Source organism: Schistocerca gregaria, chromosome 1, assembly GCF_023897955.1.
Source record: "Schistocerca gregaria isolate iqSchGreg1 chromosome 1, iqSchGreg1.2, whole genome shotgun sequence".
Taxonomy (NCBI): Eukaryota; Metazoa; Arthropoda; class Insecta; order Orthoptera; family Acrididae; genus Schistocerca; species Schistocerca gregaria.
In genome coordinates, this window is record NC_064920.1 from 67,216,150 (window position 1) to 67,238,542 (window position 22,393).

At 42.3% G+C, this 22,393-nt stretch overlaps 1 protein-coding gene across 1 annotated transcript in view; it reads left to right on the forward strand.

Annotated features, from left to right (window-relative positions):
- Window positions 1-18,448, forward strand: part of LOC126270168 (uncharacterized) — a 342,447-nt gene extending 323,999 nt beyond the window's left edge. The window contains exon 15 of the mRNA XM_049974090.1: window positions 18,126-18,448. Coding sequence (XP_049830047.1) covers window positions 18,126-18,448 — 323 coding nt within the window. The remainder of the gene's footprint in view (window positions 1-18,125) is intronic.
- The last annotated feature ends 3,945 nt before the right edge of the window (window positions 18,449-22,393 follow it).

Genomic DNA, 22,393 nt, shown 5'->3' on the forward strand with positions numbered 1-22,393 from the left:
GACGGAGCATTACTACAGAAATTAACAATATTACGCCCGCAGAATTACAGCATGTTGTTGGTAACATCGTCACACGAAATCAGCGATGCCTGGATGCCCACGGCTACAACTGCCAGAATCTCTTATAAACAGGCTACTACGTATTTCTTTAGTATCTCTATTATTTATTCGTTTTTAGTTCGTTCAATGTTACTTGAATTTCCGGAATGAGGTGTACCTGTTTTATGTGGGACGCCCCGTACAACAGCATTTGCTGCTGCTAATTGCGATTTTTCTTTATTTCTTGCCCGCACAACGTGTTTCAGGAAATAATTCCAAATAAGATGTGCGTTTTTCCTGTATTATGGCTTATCGAGCGTGATGTTTGCAGTGCGCGAGCTGATGCGTCATTCTGTTGACTTTAATGTAAGCACGCCCATTTGTGTGGCTATTGGCGACTTTCGTTATAATTTTACTCACAGTTATTACACGTTTCACTTGAATGACATTTTGCCTATTTCATGCTAGATTAGTTCTGTCTTACGTATTTATCAAAGAGACATTTTTTATAGATTGTTGGTATTTATAAAGAGAGCAAACAATAGTAGACATAGAAATAAATAAACAATTAATACGTGATTCGGAGGCTTAATTATCGTTGCGTTTGAGAGAATTCCAAATATGTGGGCTAAGAGTTTTTCGTTCTTGTGTAGCTTTCGGCAGTTCTAATCAAAGACGGAACTATCATGTATTGTGTCACACTAAGTTGGGATTTTTATTTCTCCAAAAAGTGCAATTACCAGAACGTCGAAGATAAGAAGAGCAAGTTTAATTATATTATGTATACCACTACTTGTTCACAGCTTATACAGGTTACTCACCTTTGTGTTGGCTAGCAATTTTTCAGAGGAATTCAGCAGTAAAAATTAGGAGTAGCTTGAAGAGTTTATACGCATACATAGCCCTTATGCCTATTGTAGTTGTTATTTAACAAGTAATTTTACTCTGGACAAGCGACACACTGAGCTGCATCAAATGCAGTCGAGAGATGTACTTTAATAAAGTCGTCTGCCTGAGATCCAACATGCCTGTCAAAATCTGGAAAATACGATGAGAAATTTGGCATACACGACAGTAAAGTACAAGAAATTTTAAAAGTGAAAACATGCTAATACTTACGTAAGTACTTCATTACTATGATTAATACAGTACAATTGTTCACTGAACATACACTAGATGTGATGTATGACCAACAAAATAATTTTTAAATTATATTACAATTGTAAACACAAGTGTTTTTTCAGCAGCTATTACGTCTGTCCAACTTCAGTACTTCGCATGCCTGACGTTACAAAATATGGCGACCAGTGTTGTTTGTAACCGCCACCCAGAGCGCTGTAATGCATAGATACTCTCAATGAGGTTGAATAAGAGTCCTAGAAGTCCGTTTCCCCATTAAAACCTTGTGTTATACATATCTTTTTGGCGTTCATGCACTTGATTGACAGTCAGTTCTGAACATTTACTTTGAAACAATACACTTTTGTGGATGAATACTCATCATCAGAGAGTTAAAAACAATTTGTAATGCCAATTCTCAATTGTCGAGCAAGGCGCACATCGCAGCAAAACAACCAAATGTTTTGTTGCTGTTTTAGTCGCAAATGAATGCAAGAGCAGCACAGCAATACCAGCACTCTAAAGACTCACCAAAATACGAGGTGCATTCAAGTTCTAAGGCCACCGATTTTTTTTCTAATTAACTACTCACGCGAAATAGATGAAACTGGCGTTACTTCTCGACGTAATCGCCCTGCAGACGTACACATTTTTCACAACGCTGACGCCATGATTCCATGGCAGCGGCGAAGGCTTCTTTAGGAGTCTGTTTTGACCACTGGAAAATCGCTGAGGCAATAGCAGCACGGCTGGTGAATGTGCGGCCACGGAGAGTGGCTTTCATTGTTGGAAAAAGCCAAAAGTCACTAGGAGCCAGGTCAGGTGAGTAGTGAGCATGAGGAATCACTTCAAAGTTGTTATCACGAAGAAACTGTTGCGTAACGTTAGCTCGATGTGCGGGTGCATTGTCTTGGTGAAACAGCACACGTGCAGCCCTTCCCGGACGTTTTAGTTGCAGTGCAGGAAGGAATTTGTTCTTCAAAACATTTTCATAGGATGCACCTGTTAGCGTAGTGCCCTTTGGGTAAGGATTACGCCCTCGCTGTCCCAGAACATGGACACCATCATTTTTTCAGCACTGGCGGTTACCCGAAATTTTTTTGGTGGCGGTGGATCTGTGTGCTTCCATTGAGCTGACTGGCGCTTTGTTTCTGGATTGAAAAATGGCATCCACGTCTCATCAAAGGTCACAGCCGACGAAAAGAAAGTCCCATTCATGCTATCGTTGTGTGTCAACATTGCTTGGCAACATGTCACACGTGCAGCCATGTGGTCGTCCGTCAGCATTTGTGGCACCTACCTGGATGACACTTTTCGCATTTTCAGGTCGTCATGCAGGATTGTGTGCACAGAACCCACAGAAATGCCTACTCTGGAGGCGATCTGTTTAACAGTCATTCGGCGATCCCCCAAAACAATTCTCTCCACTTTCTCGATCATGTCGTCAGGCCGGCTTGTGCAAGCCCGAGGTTGTTTCGGTTTGTTGTTACACGATGTTCTGCCTTCATTAAACTGTCGCAGCCACGAACGCACTTTCGACACATCTATAACTCCATCACCACATGTCTTCTTCAACTGTCGATGAATTTCAATTGGTTTCACTCCACGCAAATTCAGAAAACGAATGACTGCACGCTGTTCAAGTAAGGAAAACGTCGCCATTTTAAGTATTTAAAACAGTTCTCATTCTCACCGCTGGCGGTAAAATTCAATCTGCCGTACGGTGCTGCCATCTCTGGGACGTATTGACAATGAACATGGCCTCCTTTTAAAACAATGCACATGTTTCTATCTCTTTCCAGTCCGGAGAAAAAAAATCAGAGGCCTTAGAATTTGAATGCACCTCGTATGGCGGAGACAGGTTTCACTTTTCCGGTGTAAGGGCGTCTCCCTTTCTCCTTGGATAGCCTGTGTGTGTTAATTATATATATCTTTGGTCACAACCATAGAGTAAATATCTCTGGAATGAGCATTGTGTTCTGCACATGTTGTCAACATTAAACCAGGCCTGTCACGTGTTTTCAGGACTTCGCTGTGCGTGTTTGCTTTCTGCAACGTTTGAAGTTTATAATATGAAGAGTTTTTGTTGTGTTTCACCGTTTGTTGATAGAGCAATAGCGGTGGTGAATTACTATTGTTGCTAAGGATGCATAGAAAACTATGTTAATGAAGTGATAGTAACTTTTCATGGGTACATACAGGTACCATGTAGCTTTAATTATAATTATCATATTAGTAAGAGAAACCGTATATGTTCAAAAATTTCGAGAAGCATTATAATTAAGGCTTGATTCTGTAGACCTATTTTTCTGCTATTTTATGCCTATATAATAGATATTACAGCTCGTACAAAAGCTTACAAACAATCGCTTCCTCTCGTAAATTTGCTAGTGGAACAAGAAAGGGAATGGTTAGTTGTTTCAGTAAATACTATCCTCCATGCATTTATCAGTGACTTGTCGATTATGTATATAGATTACTCAATCTACTCTTTATTTAATAAGCTGGGAGCAAGTATGTAAAATGCGTTAAATAAATACCTCAAAGTGTCACCAGCAAGAAAAATTGTGCTTTAGGTCGCAAAAACGAGAAAATAAATAGCAGAAAAAAGGACGAATTAGGAGGGATATAATCGCAAATGTGTGGAAAATTCGGTGTTTTTCGGACACTTGCAAAAGTACTAGCGTACTGTCAAATGGTTTTGCAAAAATGTACGTCAGGCTGTGTAATAATATAAAGTGCCGTATCACACCGAAAACTACCAAAAATCGAGTGCATCTGAACTGTGACACCTATCGCAAAGAAGCAGGATGTAATATCACTTGCCCTTAAAAGTTACGTAGCTGGTTTATTCCCGTTATCAAATGGATACTGTTAAAATGTTTGCGCATCATATATAAATAATTCACGACACGTACGAAAAGAATCCGTCTGTACTAGGGATGTAGTGACATTCTAAATATACAGGGCGCTATACACACACACACACACACACAGACACACACACACACAAAAAGCGTCCCGAGATCACGTGACCAGGCCGGCAATGGATGTTGACAATACAAAATCCGTTCGGCGCATGTGAATGCTCACTCCAGAGATATTTACTCTATGGTCACAACCATTCCAGTCCTCCTCCAGTTTACTCTTTGTATAGGTTATCCCAAAAGTAACGATTCATTTTCATGAAACTCATGTTAAATATAAAAAACGTATATCTCTACAACAAGGGTACATATGAAGTATCAAACATTTTTAATGTTCAGTGTGGCCACACTGCATGTCAACGCAAAGAGACCGCCTTTCCACCGTATTCCAGAACACGTTCCGTATTTGATTATACCCGATTCTGATAATAAAGTGATTGTCGTCTGGCTGCTCACAGGGCTGCAATCTTAGAACGCTGTTAGACGCGCTCCTGTTCCGTCCGGCGTTGTCAAATCTCTCCGCTGCTGCAGGCAGCGGCTAGAGATGGGTCGTTCGCGAACTAAGGGGTCCAAAGGAACGGTTCATCAACGGAACGAAGCAACGAATTCAAAGGAACGGTCTTTCATAGTTCACTTCGGTGGCGGCTTTCTACCTATAGTTCCCAGGAACGGGAAACGGCCGGTCTCGTTCCCGCAACTGCACGTCGGTCGGTCTCGTTCCAGCCTCGATCCCGTTCTCGTCTCTGTCTCTGTTCGGTTTCGGTCTCGGTCTCGCTCGGCCGGACTCGTCCTTCTTCGCTTGGCCACTCGTCGCAGTTCCACTGCTAACTGCTCATAGTTACTTCAGTATCGAGCTGTTCGTTTCCTAAGCTGCACACGCCCATTCTAGACCTATTTCAAACCTTTTTTGAACTCTCAACTACTGGTTCTATTCGTGGTAGTCTATCAGCGTGCACGACTGGTAATTAAAATGCATTTTGTAATTACGTTAATTACATAAAATTACGTGGTATGTAATACATACACCTTTTCGGGTAACAAAACGGCATATGAGCTTACTTCACTATTTCGATAAATAGCAGAAAAAATATTTGTAAAAAGGCAACATTTTTTGTTATTAAACATGCAAAGGAAGTCGGCACAGTACACACCAGTGGCCATTTTGCGTCTTTTTTTTGATCCAAGGTAAAAGAGCATGTTCATTGTTATGGTAGGCAGACCAACCTCCAACCGAATGAAGTCCGCGCTCCATAATCGAGTGCCTGGTGTCACATTTTCTAAAGAAAATATGGTAACTTCTTCAATATTATTTGAGTGGTACAGGGTAGCGCACGAAAAATCGGCCCCGAGTAGTAGACTGCTCATTCTCACCCACCAATCGTCAACTATTGTTTGGAAGTTGTTGTTTGCGTTAGCTTATTTGTTATTTCTTCACTGCCTAATTATTACATGTTTATCTATTCTGCTCGTAGCGGTCAACAATCCTGCGTAAATGACGAGCTGTTTGTTCCCGGGACCGGTTTTTCGCGCGCCACCTTATATTATTTCACTGCGGTCAGCCACCTAACGCTACAGTTGACTAAACGAGAGATTTTGCAAAATCACGAAAATTACAACTTTGTGAGAGTTGTGTTATGAATAAAAACTCTGTACTCCAGGGCGGAGGCAAGTGCCCCCTCTTGGCGCTTTCCATTTTCAGTCACCTATGCTACTAATTTTCAGTTTTTCACAAGAAGCATATACCAAGGACAAATGAACGGTGAACGAGTAAATATGAACGTTTCCCAAAAAAGAGCGGTCACCAGTGAACTAGTTCTCAAGGATGAACGAGTTCGCCCATCTCTAGTAGCGTCTACTGTAGCCAGTTGTAGACATGTGTGAAGTGTGGCCTCGCATGATGCGAAAAGGTCACCTAACATGTTTTCATTTTTCACAGACTCCAAAAGGTCACCACACATTTCCATACGGGCAGCATAATATTTCTCCTGCAGGTGGTACATTGCCAGGATCCGATAGGTCGTCTTCTTCAGCAGAAAACGAAGAGTGCAGCAGACAGTGGATCATGCAGTGTTGTCCGCGGCCCGGCCGACGGACGGAGCACGTGTGCTCCTTTATGTGGCCTCCCCAGCGTCCAGACTGCACAGTCACCTGTTGATTGCCGTCCAGGACGTTCGTCATTAAGCACACTTCCTCTTCGGCTGAGTTTATGGACAGAAACTTGATAGTATTCCTTGTTGGTGGCTGCTTCCCATATCTTAGATGTTGCAGCTCACGCACCTTCTCAAATGTTTTACTACCAAATTTCGAAGGAACGATGACTATTCTTTCTTCTACAGAGAGCATCCCAAACAACTTGTAAAGAAGAATTGAATACATTAATGTATTGACGAAAATGAATCGTTAGTTTTGGAACACAATGTTTTAAGAGCCCTTGTCTCTTGTCTTGAGAAATGGTGTCTAGAATTCAGGTCTCCTCTTCAAGCCCAGAAAAATGGCCTTCAAGTTAACTCTGTTCGCCTTATTATATCTCTCCCATCGTTTGTTACTATTAACAGTAACAATTCCTATCTTCCGTCCCACTCCAGATGTGACCCATGCCTCTGTTCTCTCTCTTCTCTTATATGTTCTCTGCGCTGCCAAAAAGTCTGAATAACCTCCATCCATTAACCTCCTGCGGTACTCTAACGACACTGCCTTTCTCGCGCTGTACCCTACCCTCTAGAATGTTCTTTCGTCTTGACCACAATCACTTTACCTGCGGGTGTAACCAACGCGTTGTCGAGATAGATCATTTCTAAAGTCTGTCAATAGTTATTGGATGAGCTACCGGCAGCTTCAGTCCAACCATGTATGACCATTTTGTCCTATTAAATAAAAATCTAAAATACCTCAAACTAATCCCCTACTGTAAAGTAACGCTGTAGCTCCACCTAACTGTCCAACTAACCACCTACAATCCACTATAACTAATCAGTTGGCTGAACACGGGCTCAGGTATCCGTCCATCATTCTGCACATCTGCGAAGACCTAATTCGTCCCACCCGCTCCTGCGGATATCTTAATGAAAAGCCACTCCAGATGCTGATTGGAACTTCATTAAGTCCACGATCTGTTTCGGCCTTCATATTACGGCCATTTTCAAGTGGATCTTAATCTGCTATTGTTAACGCATAGCGTGATGGATAATAAACGTTTTACATAATGGGAGATAGGTACAGAATAAGTATAGAAAGAATATACGACTTAAATTGTGCTGTACAGAAGCAACGTTAAGTGAAAGAAAAGTAAAAGTCACGTGGATATAAAAAGGTTATATAGCCATTCTCATTGTGAGAAAAATGGGCGTGTCAAGATATAAAAACTATGAAGTTCGATACATTAAAAATATTGGCGTACCTTAGCTTCAAGGAGAATTACATACGGACACGTAGGAAATTTAAGTAGCATTTTACCAGTTTTTTTGGTAGTGCGGGGGAAAGGGGGGGGGGAGTACACACTCCGTCTACCCAGTTACGTCAGAAGGACCACCTGAATCCAGGCAGTTTCACGAGGTTACACCTGTCATTCCGCAGAACGTCTTTTAAATCGGTAGCGACGCATTAGGCACAAATGTTCTGGGAGTGTTTATTCTCCACTAAATGTGTAAATTCTGTATGGAATACAGAAATTAGTACCTAATGTTGCTAACATACATGAACAGAATCTTCGTAAATACAGCACGCTGAACTGCACTGCTAGATGGAAAACTGATTACTATATAGTCATCCTTTTTTGGCACTTCCTCTACCATATGCTCTGGTCGCTCTTCGGTTCACAGACTGACTTTATTTTATTGACCTTGTCGAGTATTTAACATGTGCTAAAATGTTTCTCCCTTAGCTTATTGTCACTTGCCAGGTACTTCATTTCAGTGCCTTGAATGTACTATGAGTTGCGAGAGCAGTTGCGTCAGCCCTTATACAATCTGTACCAAGCACAGCTCGTAGTTAATGGCTCTGAGGAGAGCTGCCCCAAAAATATATTAAAATATATTTGTCAATAATGGATTATAGAATTTAAATTATCAGGACACATTTCGAATATTTCCCACGCGGATTTAAACAATGACAGTGAATGTTTTTGGAGCTGTTAATAATCACTGCCGTTTTTAAAATGAGTAGATAGTCTTGATGTTGCACCTTGTCTAGTATCGTTCAATTCTATGAAGTAGAGGTTTGGAGCAGTGACTTCTACGAAGTACACTTCTTACGAACCTCCCAAAGGCTCAGCTCGTTTAGGTTAAAGGTGTTCCTTTAACATCCATATGATTATCACGATTTTCTGTCTTTTTTTTTTTAATCACCGTCTCTGTATATTTATATTATGCTATGATCCCCCATTAATTGAAGTGCTGAAAATAATTTTTTGTTTTTGGCATTGACAGTTGTATATCTACATGACTACTCTGCAATTCACATTTAAGTGCTTGGCAGAGGGTTCATCGAACCACAATCATACTATCTCTCTACTATTCCACTCCCGAACAGCGAGCGGGAAAAACGAACACCTAAACCTTTCTGTTCGAGCTCTGATTTCTCTTATTTTATTTTAATGATCATTCCTACCTATGTAGGTTGGGCTCAACAAAATATTTTCGCATTCGGAAGAGAAAGTTGGTGACTGAAATTTCGTAAAAAGGTCTCGCCGCGACGAAAAACGTCTATGCTGTAATGACTTCCATCCCAATTCGCATGTCATATCTGCCACACTCTCTCCCCTATTACGTGATAATACAAAACGAGCTGCCATTTTTTACACCCTTTCGATGTCCTCCGTCAATCCCATCTGGTAAGGATCCCACACCGCGCAGCAATATTCTAACAGAGGACGAACGAGTGTAGTGTAAGCTGTCTCTTTAGTGGACTTGTTGCATCTTCTAAGTGCCCTGCCAATGAAACGCAACCTTTGGCTCGCCTTCCCAACAATATTATCTATGTGGTCCTTCCAACTGAAGTTGTTCGTAATTTTAACACCCAGGTACTTAGTTGAATTGACAGCCTTGAGAATTGTACTATTTATCGACTAATCGAATTCCAACGGATTTCTTTTGGAACTCATGTGGATCATCTCACACTTTTCGTTATTTAGCGTCAACTGCCACCTGACACACCATACAGCAATCTTTTCTAAATCGCTTTGTAACTGATACTGGTCTTCGGGTGACCTTACTAGATGGTAAATTACAGCTACATCTGCGAACAGTCTAAGAGAACTGCTCAGATTGTTACCCAGGTCATTTATATAGATCAGGAACAGTAGAGGTCCCAGGACGCTTCCCTGGGGAACACCTGATATCACTTCAGTTTTACTCGATGATTTGCCGTCTATTACTACGAACTGCGACCTTCCTGACAGGAAATCACGAATCCAGTCGCACAACTGAGACAATATCCCATAGCTCCGCAGCTTGATTAGAAGTCGCTTGTGAGGAACGGTGTCAAAAGCTTTCCGGAAATCTAGAAATACGGAATCAACTTGAGATCCCCTGTCGATAGCGGCCATTACTTCGTGCGAATAAAGAGCTAGCTGCGTTGCACAAGAGCGATGTTTTCTGAAGCCATGCTGATTACGTGTCAATAGATCGTTCCCTTCGAGGTGATTCATAATGTTTGAATACAGTATATGCTCCAAAACCCTACTGCAAACAGACGTCAATGATATAGGTCTGTAGTTAAATGGATTACTCCTACTACCCTTCTTGAACACTGGTGCGACCTGCGCAATTTTCCAATCTGTAGGTACAGATCTATCGGTGAGCGAGCGGTTGTATATGAGTGCTAAGTAGGGAGCTACAGTATCAGCGTAATCTGAAAGGAACCTAATCGGTATACAATCTGGACCTGAAGACTTGCCCGTATCAAGCGATTTGAGTTGCTTCGCAACCCCTAAGGTATCTACTTCTAAGAAACTCATGCTAGCAGATGTTCGTGTTTCAAATTCTGGAATATTCCATTCGTCTTCCCTGGTGAAGGAATTTCGGAAAACTGCGTTCAATAACTCCGCTTTAGCGGCACAGTCGTCGATAACAGTACCATCGGCACTGCGCAGCGAAGGTATTGACTGCGTCTTGCCGCTTGTGTACTTTACATACGACCAGAATTTCTTCGGATTTTCTACCAAATTTCGAGACATTGTTTCGTTGTGGAACCTATTAAAGGCATCTCGCATCGAAGTACGTGCCAAATTTCGCGCGTCTGTAAATTTTAGCCCATCTTCGGGATTTCTCGTTCTTCTGAACTTTGCATGCTTTTTCCGTTGCCTCTGCAACAGCGTTCGGACCTTTTTTGTGTACCACGGGGGATCCGTTCCATCTCTTACCAATTTATGAGGTATGAATATCTCAATTGCTGTTGCTACTATATCTTTGAATTTGAGCCACATCTCGTCTACATTCGCATAGTCAGTTCGGAAGGAATGGAAATTGTCTTTTAGGAAGGCTTCTAGTGGCACTTTATCCGCTTTTTTAAATAAAATTATTTTGCGTTTGTTTCTGATGGATTTGGAAGAAATTGTATTGAGCCTAGCTACAATGACCTTGTGATCACTAATCCCTGTATCAGTCATGATGCTCTCTATCAGCTCTGGATTGTTTGTGGCTAAGAGGTCAAGTGTGTTTTCGCAACCATTTACAATTCGCGTGGGTTCGTGGACTAACTGCTCGAAATAATTTTCGGAGAAAGCATTTAGGACAATCTCGGAAAACGTTTTCTGCCTACCACCGGTTTTGAACAAGTATTTTTGCCAACATACCGAGGGTAGGTTGAAGTCCCCACCAACTATAACCGTATGAGTGGGGTATTTATTTGTTACGAGACTCAAACTTTCTCTGAACTGTTCCGCAACTGTATCCACGGAGTCTGGGGGTCGGTAGAAGGAGCCAATTATTAACTTAATTCGGCTGTTAAGTATAACCTCCACCCACACCAATTCGCACGGAGTATCTACTTCGACTTCACTACAAGATAAACCACTACTGACAGACACAAACACTCCACCACCAATTCTGCCTAATCTATCTTTCCTGAACACCGTCTGAGACTTCGTAAAAATTTCTGCAGAACTTATTTCAGGCTTTAGCCAGCTTTCTGTACCTATAACGATATCAGCTTCTGTGCTTTCTATTAGCGCTTGAAGCTCAGGGACTTTTACAGCGCAACTACAACAATTTACAACTATAATTCCGACTGTTCCTTGCTCCAAGCACGTCCTGTAATTGCCAAGCACCCTTTGACATTGCAGCCCATCCCGCACTTTCCCGAGGCCTTCTAACCTAAAAAACCGCCCAGTCCACGCCACACAGCCTCCGCTACCCGTGTAGCCGCCAGCTGTGTGTAGTGAACTCCTGACCTATTCAGCGGAACCCGAAACCCCACCACCCTATGGCGCAAGTCAAGGAATCTGCAGCCAATACGGTCGCAAAACCGTCTGAGCCTCTGATTCAGACCCTCCACCCGGCTCTGCACCAAAGGTTCTGTCAACGATGCTGCAGATGGTGAGCTCTGCCTTCATCTCGTAAGCAAGACCGGCAGCCTTCACCAAATCAGATAGCCGCTGGAATCCAGAGAGAATTTCCTCAGATCCAAAGCGACACACGTCATTAGTGCCGACATGTGCCACCACCTGCAGCTGGCTGCACCCTGTGCTCTTCATGGCCTCCGGAAGGACCCTTTCCACATCAGGAATGACTCCTCCCGGAATGCACACGGAGTGCACACTGGATTTCTTCCCCTCCTTAGCCGCCGTATCCCTAAGGGGCCCCATTACGCGCCTAACATTGGAGCTCCCAACTACCAGTAAGCCCACCCTCTGCGATTGCCCGGACCTTGAAGGCTGAGAATGATCCTCTGAAACAGGGCAGGCAGCTGCATCTGGCTCAGCCAGAGACAGTGCCTGAAACCGGTTTGTCAGACGCACCGGGGAGGCTTTCTGATCAGCCTCCGGGGACGCCTTTCGCTGCCTGCCACGCCTTGGAACGACCTCCCAATCAACCACAGGCGAGGGCTCAGCCCCACTGCGGGCAGCAACCGGGGCAACCACAGCGGCAGACCGATCTGGGGACAGGCGGGACGAGGTTGACATCCCCGTGATACCCAAGTCCGGCTCCCCACAGTGGTGCCCATTGGCAACAGCCTCAAGCTACGCGACCGAAGTCAGCGCTGATTGCAGCTGTGTTAAGTTTGTAAATGTCCCACCAGAGTCCAGTAGGACATGGTAAGTAAGCGAGAGTTTCACGAATGTGTAGAGGAAAAAAGCATGCAAAGCATTTGTCATTACTAAGAATTTCCTTGCCTGCTGACGAGATGAAATTTCTTTTTGTAAGTGTGTTGTGCCTGGGTTATCGTGAGTTTTATTTTCTTGCAAATAACTACTGTATATCATGAGTCTGAAAACAGTACACTTGTAGTTCATTGTGTACTTTATTAGTACAAAATTTGACACATGAGCTTAGGATGAAAGAGGAGGAACTTGTTGCGCTTAAGCCTGATCAAAACACAAACCAAGACAGTGGCGGCTGGTGCAAAATTTTGTCAGTGTGCTACAATGTAACTTTTGACTTACAATGGTAGTAAACATAACTTAACTCAGTATATTAATTTTCTGTATATAAATTGAATTGTTTGAATATATTTAGAGCTTATAATTAATAGTTTTACTTCGTGGAGAATAAAATAAAAAGGAAATATTGGTAACAGCAGGGACCGAACCCGAGTTAGCTAAATGGCAGTCAGAGCACTAGACCACTCAGGCGAAACGCCATTACAAAACGGCTCCTAATAAATACATCGTACTCTACGCTTACACAATATGCTATATGCATTTTTTTACTGACCTGGTACTGTGAGCAACGTAGTACTCGTTGTGGCGGAAGGGATGACGTCACTTCAGAGCATGCCCAGGTCCACGAGAAAGCCAGACCGCGGCTCACTTAACTCGAGCGGGAAAAATGCGTTTCTAGACCTGTTAACTCGCAACTCGGTAGGTTCGTACTAACGAGAATTGCGTCTTCTGATGGAATCTGCTATCATGAAATCTTACTGATTACTAGTCACACAACAAAATTTAAAATCAATGCTCGACATAAATAGTATAACGATTTGTTTATAACATTTAGTGTCTTTCTGCGTAACAGACCTGATTTCATAGAAGATGTGGTGCCTTATGCAACTGATAATCATTTTGGCATGAATTTAATTGTGTTGTACTCCAGTACAGCCGTAACAAATTACTAGTAGGCCTATGGGCTTCCTACCATAGCAGGACTAATAACAGTAAGATTCCATAACAGTGGATACCAACCAGTAGAAGATGCAATTCTCGTTTGTATGTACACGCCTAGTTACGAGTTAACAGGTGCAGAAACGCAGTTTGTCTGCTGAGGTGAGCAAGCGTGGCCTACCTTCGTGACGTACGCGCCGCTGTCTGTCTTTCTCGTACGCCTCGAGTGCATGCTCAGTCAAAAACAACTGCGCTCATTATTTGGGTTATCGTACCGTGACTGCGCATCATTTCAGCACTCGACACTGGTTTCTAGTTAGTGCGGACAGAGTTCTACAAAATATGTTTTTGGACGTTTCATGTGCAGGTACCTGCGAACACTGCATAACAGACATGCCTATACGCAACGTAACAACAATCTCCAGAGGATGGACGGCGATACCCTCAGTGGTAAATAAGCATAAGGTGCTGGTGATCCAGCCAGTCTTCATCATTCAACAGCTCCAGTTTCACAGGTATTGGTAATAAGCCTCTTCCACTTCGTCCTGTCCAGATACGCCTGTTCACGGGGAACATCATCCACTGTCCATCCTCTGGTCAGTAGATCAGCCTTGATCAAGTCTATCCATCAAGTTTGAGGTCCTACGTGAGGTCTTCTCCCATCCACCTACCTTTCCAAATTTATTTTGGCTGTTCTGGTTGACGCCATTCTCATCAATTCGATCTAATAGGGATGTCTTCATTCCGGCTTCTCTCCTCGCCTCCTCATTCGTAACTTGTCCATCCTGGTCTTCTGGTTGGTGGCTCTAAGAAGAACTCTGCTGCTTGCGGCCTTGATGATTCACTTTTTGTGAGGGTACATGTTTCAATACCACAGGTCAATGTTGGTATGAAACAGCTATTAAAAATCGTCAGTTTGGCCGGTTTTGGGGTCAAGTCATCCCATAAAAGTCATTTTACTTGTTGGTAGAATACAGATCCTTTTTTCACTCTGTTGGAGATTGAATTTCTGACCAAGTTATCACCGGAAATTACACTTACAAGGTAAGGAAAACTGTCCACACACTCTAGATGGTGGTCTTCTACTTTTACACTTGCTGGTTGTCCATCGCTGTTGACTGCCATCACCATGGCCTTGGTCTTACTGATGTTGAGGTTATATTTCTGGAACTGAGATTTCCATTCATCGAGTCTGATCTGTACTTCCTCTTCAGTTTCACGCCTAATCATGATGTCATCAGCAAAGGCAAATGCATTCAGTTCACCTGAATTCTCCTTGAAGTTCTTCATTATAGTACCTATAATAGTGATGAACAGTAGAGGGGACAATGCTCTTCCTTGCTGAACTCCAGTCTTGGTTTCAAACCATGACGATTGTCCTTCCCCAATTTGTACACAGCTAGTACAGTCTTTGTACATCATCTGAACGTTTTTTGTTAGTCCTTCAGGGACATTATTTTTCATCAAACATTCCCAGATCTTATCTCTTATAACATTCTCATAGGCTTTTTCTAAATCCAGAAATACAATGACCAGGTTCTTTCCTTTCTCCAGTACTTTTCTATCAACATGTGGGTGCTAAAAATTAGATCTATTGTTGATCTATTACTTCTGAAGCCATATTTTTCCTCCTCCAGCTGTGGTTCTATGATAATTCTCAGTCTTTTTTCTATAATCTTCTCAAGTATTTTCAGCCCATGAGATAATAGGGTTATTCCTCTGTAGTTGGTGGGTTTCCACCTGCTGCTTTTCTTAAACAGGGGAATTATTACACCCTTTCTCCATTCCGCACGTATTATGTTATCTGGCCCATATGGCACTGAGTACTCGGTGCAGCAATTGTATGCCTTGGATACCTGCTGCCTTCATCATGTCTGCGTTCTTTTCATCTGCACCTGAAGATTTTCCTTTAGGCATAGATTTTAAGGCTGCCTCTGTTTCTGTCCAAGTGATGTGAGGTTCCTCATTCTAAGTGTGTATTTCGAGTTCTGTATCTGGTTCTTGAACTGATCTATTAAATAGGTGGTCAAAACGGTTTTTCAGGACTTCTCTCATGTCACTTTCTGTCCTAACCAGATTTCCATTTTAATCTTCAAGTGCTTTTATGGTATTCACTGGTTTTCTTTTACCTCTGATAACCTTCTAAAACAGTTTCATATTTCCTCTTCTGTCCTCCTCCAATTTCTGTGTGAATATCTTCCAAGCCTTGGTCTTTTCTTTTGCGACTGTTCTTCTGACTTCCAGTTTCTTGATTCGGTACATTTGTTCGAGATTTCAGATCTTTGCCTCATCTTTGCGATCTAGCAAAGACATCACCAAATTCTGTACACGTATCAGCACCTAAAGTTAATACATAGTGTTAGCAATATACAGGATTAGGAATAGATAGGATTAGCAATACGTTTCTATACTACTAATCAAGCTTTTTTTTTTACGACTGGTGGTCAACAGCTCGACGAAACCATTGCGAGGTATTCACTGTCACTAACAGTTGGAGATGGCGCTAACAAATCTCTCCACTATCCTATCATGTTTCTATATTCTTCTTCAAAAACAACAACGTTTTATTTATATTTCAACCTTAAATTACTGTTTCTTTAAAAAGTATTATTCTTTGTAAAATGTTGTAGATAAAAACAAGAGAAAACTGCAAAAAAGATGAAAACCAAAAACTGTAAGATGTATGAGCTGTTTTAAAACATCAGGTAACAGGTCTTTAATTTGGCAACAAATTAATGAATTATAATAATAAATATCAGCATGCATTCGAAGAGAAATAGCGTAATTTTAGTCCAGTTTCAGGCTCGAAGAGAAATGGCATAATTTCGTAATTTTAGTGCAACATCTAAATTGTTCTGTAGCACATTAGCACCTGATAATTGGTCACCTCTGAATCAAAAATAAAAACAGTGCAAATACAGGCATAGATATATAGGTAATTTCAACAGAGGAAGGAACATTAATATGTTTAACCACCGCCGTCTACTTTCCTGACACTTTAGCACAACGAAATGTTCTGAAAATTATGGGTTTTGGAAAGTTCTTTAATTTGGTAAATCACTTAAATTGGATACTTTCGTAATATGCAAGTGTAAATATGAATACCAACAAATACAGCATCACAAGTACTTAAACCAGCGTACGGGCAGTCTCTTTGCTTCCTCCAGCCGATCACTGGGCCGTGACGTCACGGCATGGTGCCTAGCGTGTTTCGTCGCGTTTAGACGTAAACATGAAGCCAACACACACCGCATTAAAATTCTCTCCAAAACGCGTCGTTTCTAGTAAAGTTTGTTGTGGTTGTGTCAAAGAAAGATGACGTCGGTGCCTAAAGAGAGAGAAACATGGGCATTGTTTTAAAACGAGGCAGCGTTCATTGTCAATATGTCCCAGAGATGGCAGCACCGTACGGCAGATGGAATTTTACCGCCAGCGGTGAGAATGAGAACTGTTTTAAATACTTAAAATGGCGACGTTTTCCTTACTTGAACAGCGTGCAGCCATTCGTTTTCTGAATTTGCGTGGTGTGAAACTAATTGAAAGTCATCAACAGTTGAAGGAGACATGTGTTGATGGAGTTATAGATGTGTCGAAAGTGCGTTCGTGGCTGCGACAGTTTAATGTAGGCAGAACATCGTGTGACAACAAACTGAAACAACCTCAGGCTCGCACAAGCCGGTCCGACGACCTGATCGAGAAAGTGGTGAGAATTGTTTTGGGGGATCGCTGGATGACTGTTGAACAGATCGCCTCCAGAGTAGGCATTTCTGTGGGTTCTGTGCACACAATCCTGCAAGACGACCTGAAAATGCGAAAAGTGTCATCCAGGTGGGTGCCACGAATGTTGACGGACGACCACATGGCTGCACCTGTGGCATGTTGCCAAGCAATGTTGACGCGCAATGACAGCATGAATGGGACTTTCTTTTCGTCGGTTGTGAGAAAGGGTGAGATGTGGATGCCATTTTTCAATCCAGAAACAAAGCGCCAGTCAGCTCAATGGAAGCACACAGATTCACCGCCACCAAAAATATTTCGTGTAACCGCGAGTGCTGAACAAATGATGGTGTCCATGTTTTGGGACAGCGAGCGCGTAATCCAAACCCATTGTGTTCCAAAGGGTACTACGGTAACAGGTGCATCCTACGAAAATGTTTTGAAGAACAAATTCCTTCCTGCACTGCAACGAAAACGTCCGGGAAGGGCTGCACGTGTGCTGTTTCACCAAGACAACGCACCCACACATCGAGCTAACGTTAAGCAACAGTTTCTTCTTGATAACAACTTTGATGTGATTCCTCATGCTCCCTACTCACCTGACCTGGCTCCTAGTGACTTTTGGCTTTTTCCAACAATGAAAGACACTCCCCGTGGCCGCACATTCACCAGCCGTGCTGCTATTGCCTCAGCGATTCTTCAGTGGTCAAAACAGACTCCTAAAGAAGCCTTCGCCGCTGCCATGGAATCGTGGCGTCAGCGTTGTGAAAAATGTGTACGTCTGCAGGGCGATTACGTCGAGAAGTAACGCCAGTTTCATCGATTTCGGGTGAGTAGTTAATTAGAAAAAAATCGGAGGCCTTAGAACTTGAATGCACTTCGTATTTAGTAGATGATTATGAAAAGCAAAGGGGATACTGTTTGCACACGTTTTATAGAGCCCTGGCACCACATTTACGATCCGCAGTCACGAGCCACGCTTGTTTGGCCGGATACTGTACTGTAGCGCTGATGCGAGCTGGAGGTGAGTACTGCACTGGAGTGACGCGTGTAGCCGCGTGTTGCAGTCGCGCCGCGCCTCAACCACCACCAGCTGCCCAAGACGGCAGCGACGCCCTTCCTGCCGCGCATCCACACGGGGGCGGCGCCCGGGGGCGGCGGCAGGCCAGCGGGGGTGGCCAAAGGGGCAGCGGCGGGGGCGGCGGGGCGCGCGGTGACGCTGGAGCTGGGCTCGGGCGGGCGGCACGTGATCGCGCTGCCGGCGGAGCGCGGCCGAGACAAGCGCTACTACGTGTCCTTCACCATCAAGGGAGGCGGGGGCGGCGCCCCGGGGGCGGCGGCGGCGCCGGACCGGGAGGACGGCCGGCACCGGCACGCCAAGAGTCTCTAGCGGCGGCGGCGCGCGTCGTGCGCTCGCTGGCCAACTCCGTCTACATGTTCCGCCAGCGCGGCACCTGGCAGACACGTGGCGCCGCCGCGCGTCCGCCGGCCTCCCCGCGAACTAACGCGCAGGACGCGGAAAACCTTCTCCACAGGTCGCAGACGACAAAGAAACTGAGCTCTTAGTAACAATGTCTACACTCTAAAGCCTGTCCAGGATCTGAGCTGGGAGGACTGGTTGTGCTATATGTAAAAATTTTGCGTTCAGAATGATGCGCTGCTAGTCACTGTATCCGTTATATGTTCCGACTTTCTTCAGAATGAAAATTGAAATATCTGAGTTTCGGAACAGGATTCGACTTTGACTTGTGAAGATCATTCTTTTTAGCAGAGCACACCTCTGAACAAGCTGACAACATTGAAATGAGGATTGTTGAATGTACCGTAGATTCGTTTTTTTTTTTTTTTAATTTTGTAGGATGATAGAAAAGTGTGCTGTTCCCGGTATACCTTTTAATTGCAGTTTTTAAAATTAAAAATCTGGAAAAACTTGTGTTGATTCTGCACTAAATGTATAACAGTAGGATGGGGAAGAAAAAGAAAAAAACATTATGTTTGCAGAAATTAGATGGATCAAAACATCAGCCAGTCTGTATTTTGTGGATGAAAAGTAAACACGGAAACATAACAAAATATGGTACATTTTCAATACTTCTATGAAAACACTTGACAAAAATAACACTTCATACAAAGCATCTCAGTACTGAGCCACTGGCAGAGATATTTGTATTATCAGAGGAAATTCTGTACAATATCTTCAACAATTCTCTTCGAATCGCTCAATGTTTTTTACTCATTACTCTTAATAAGTACACATCTTTCACTGCCCACGAATGGACAGATTATGTCACATCTTATATATCAAAACAACTACTAAAACTAAGAGAACAGACAAGAAGTAATACATACTGATGTTGTAAACTGGAGTCACAAAAACCACTTTACAGCTATTAAATGTTTCCAGTTTGTAGCTTCACATGTGATGGTATCAGGTTGACCCATCTACAGTTCCACTTGAAGAGAAAAATTCATTTACAGAGTGTAGTGGCTGTTGCTTGAGCATACGACTCAGTGGCAATATTTAAACATCTGGTGGTAGGTGGTTGAATATCTTCAGGGCTGCCGTGAGAAAACTGTCCTGTGTCTTACTTAGGTGACAGCTTGGAATATGAATCTTTTGTTGCTTGGAGAAGAATCATCGATTTTCTTTTATGTAGACGAGAGAGTTGAAAAACATACTGGCTAAATATGGTCATTATTCCCAACTGCTTGAAAACGGATTGGACAAATTTTTTGCTGGAAGATGTTTTCTTAAAGCCTTCTTTTGTTGGAGCAACATGTTTTTATTTCCAGTAGTGTCCCCTCCAGGAGCCATCCATATGAAGCAGTGCATAATGCATTATAATTAAGTACTGGTCTGTTGTCACACTTTTGAGCTTCCTGTGTTCGTCCACATCAGCTTATGGCCAGTTGTGATTCCTGTAGGTTTGACACTATTGACATTTGCTGTGGGTCCAGTGTCACCAAGGCTGCATAATATTTTCTGGGTTTTATCTTCATTTAATTTTTAATTTTGTTTGCTTTGAACCACTTTTTATGTACTTAAAATAAAGTTTCAGTAACCTTTGAGACTCAGTGCAGTTTCTACCCTTAGTCATTAATGTATCACCTACAAGGAACAGTCTACGACCATCACAACTTAACTCATTGACAAACATTAAAAGAGCAGAAGGCGAAATACAGAGTCCTGGGTTACATCATGTTCAGATGGCATTTCATAAGATGTCACTCCCTGGATACATTCTGCCACCTGTCTCTTAGGTAAGATGACAGGTTCTCAAAAATGACGGCTCTTTATAACATGCGGTTTTAATTTTTCCCACATTATATTACACTTAGATCACAAAGAATTAAAGCCACGCAGTTCTGTCTTCAGATGCTTCCATTACTTTGGTTGTTATGTCAAGCATTGCAATAAATGTAGATTTCCCACTTCTAAATCCATCTTGGTTATCCAGGAAGAAGTTGTTGCCTTCAAAATAATGGAGTAGTTGGTTCGTCATTATAGTTCCAATCACATTTGCTAGTATAAATATTACAGAAATTGGTCTATAGCTGGATGAACTGTTAGCATCATCTTTTTATACGTTGACACTGGCTTTGTCAATTTTAATTAGTCTGTAATAGTACCAACCTGAAGGCATTGGTTAATGACAGCAATTAAAGGTTCGGCAATATCAGATACAGCATCCTTGGCTCCAGAAGGGCACCAAAGATGGTTAGGAAGCCTGATGTTTTGTGGTGGTTGTTGTTTGATACAGAACTACCAGTATTAATTGAGAGTGATAAATCAAAGAATATCATCTGCTGTATCATTGTCTTTCTCGGTGCTGGGCCAGTGGAACAGATTTTTATATATTCATAAAATCAACAGAAGTTTTGTGGCATATATTCAACCACTTTGTTCAAACCCGTCAGTGTTTGTTATCCACTTGCGCAGACTGACAAGGGTAATGCAGATAACTAGGACTGGGGATTCACATTACATTTTTTTAAACCCATTGAATTGTTGATTCATTATGGTTTCTCTTCTAGATCATAATCACAGACATACTTCCTTAGTTTTCTTTCCTTTTTGTTCCAGAATCTCAGTAATAGATAAATGGCCTTCAGTGACAAACTATTGGATTATCTTGTTGAATACCCACAGATATATAAAAATGGGACTGAATAATTGCGTAGTTATGGTTTTGTCAGGACAATCATTGCAAGAAAGGTACGATTTGTTACTGCAGAATGTACATTCTCATTTATATATTAGAACAACAAGCTGCAAACTTCATTGGATCCTTTTTTGGTCTCTCCTTCATGAGTGATGCAAAAAATCCCAGATTTTCTGATTCTGTCTACCAACTGGAGCAGAAACCACATGAGATGCTGACATGTTTCTACAGTCATCCCAGATTCCTACAGGCCTACATCTTCTATATAAAACACCAGACTAGTGTATGATCTACACTCATTGTATGCTGACCCTGAACAAGTCAGTTACTGCCATAAAATAAGTTAAGAATAATTCCAGACTTAAGTGATTTCTGCAATCATTGATTCAAATGTTTAACTGACGTGCATAGTCATCAGTATTTTCTATGCTGCCTGTACATAGAAACAATAACTGCTACAGTATGATTAAAATTACTTGTTAGTTGACATGTCAAGCCTTGGAACTGTCACAAAATCTGTCATTGGGCACTGCTGACCCCTCATTTAACTGTTTTTGCAGAGGGTAAGCATGCATTCTGCTAATGATGGCAATCTATTTCCTGTTGTCAGAGCTTTAGTTCAGGCATAGCGGGACTGTCAATATGTTAATGCAGTAGCATTAAGTGACACACATAAAGTAGCAAATAGCTTGACTGAGAATGTAGTTACATGATGGTGTGTTTGCCTTCACTGGCATATTTAGTAATCTATTAATGCCCACACAAAGCTGCTTAGTGCAGTAGTCCCAAACAGATCTTATTTTGCAATCTGTAGGCTGTACCCTCTCAGAGATCATTGTGTCATCCCATACATCCTAACTCAGCATCTTCCACTTCCCGATGACTCCACAGTCTCTTCAGAAAACTTGCACTAAGCAGGGCTCAGTTTGTTGCCTTATGATTATATATTTTGGAGAGAAATTATACAAATGTAGAATCGTATTAATTGTAGTTTCCAGAAGTGTAAATGGTTTGAAAATAGAGAGGGTGTGACACAAATAAACCATAGTCCTGATTAATCAACTTCATGTTCGAGTCCTGTTGCAACAATTACAGTAAACATATCAATAGTGCCAATTGTTCAATGGTAGGTTCAGAATTTTATGATTTGAATTCACAAAACATTGAAATTA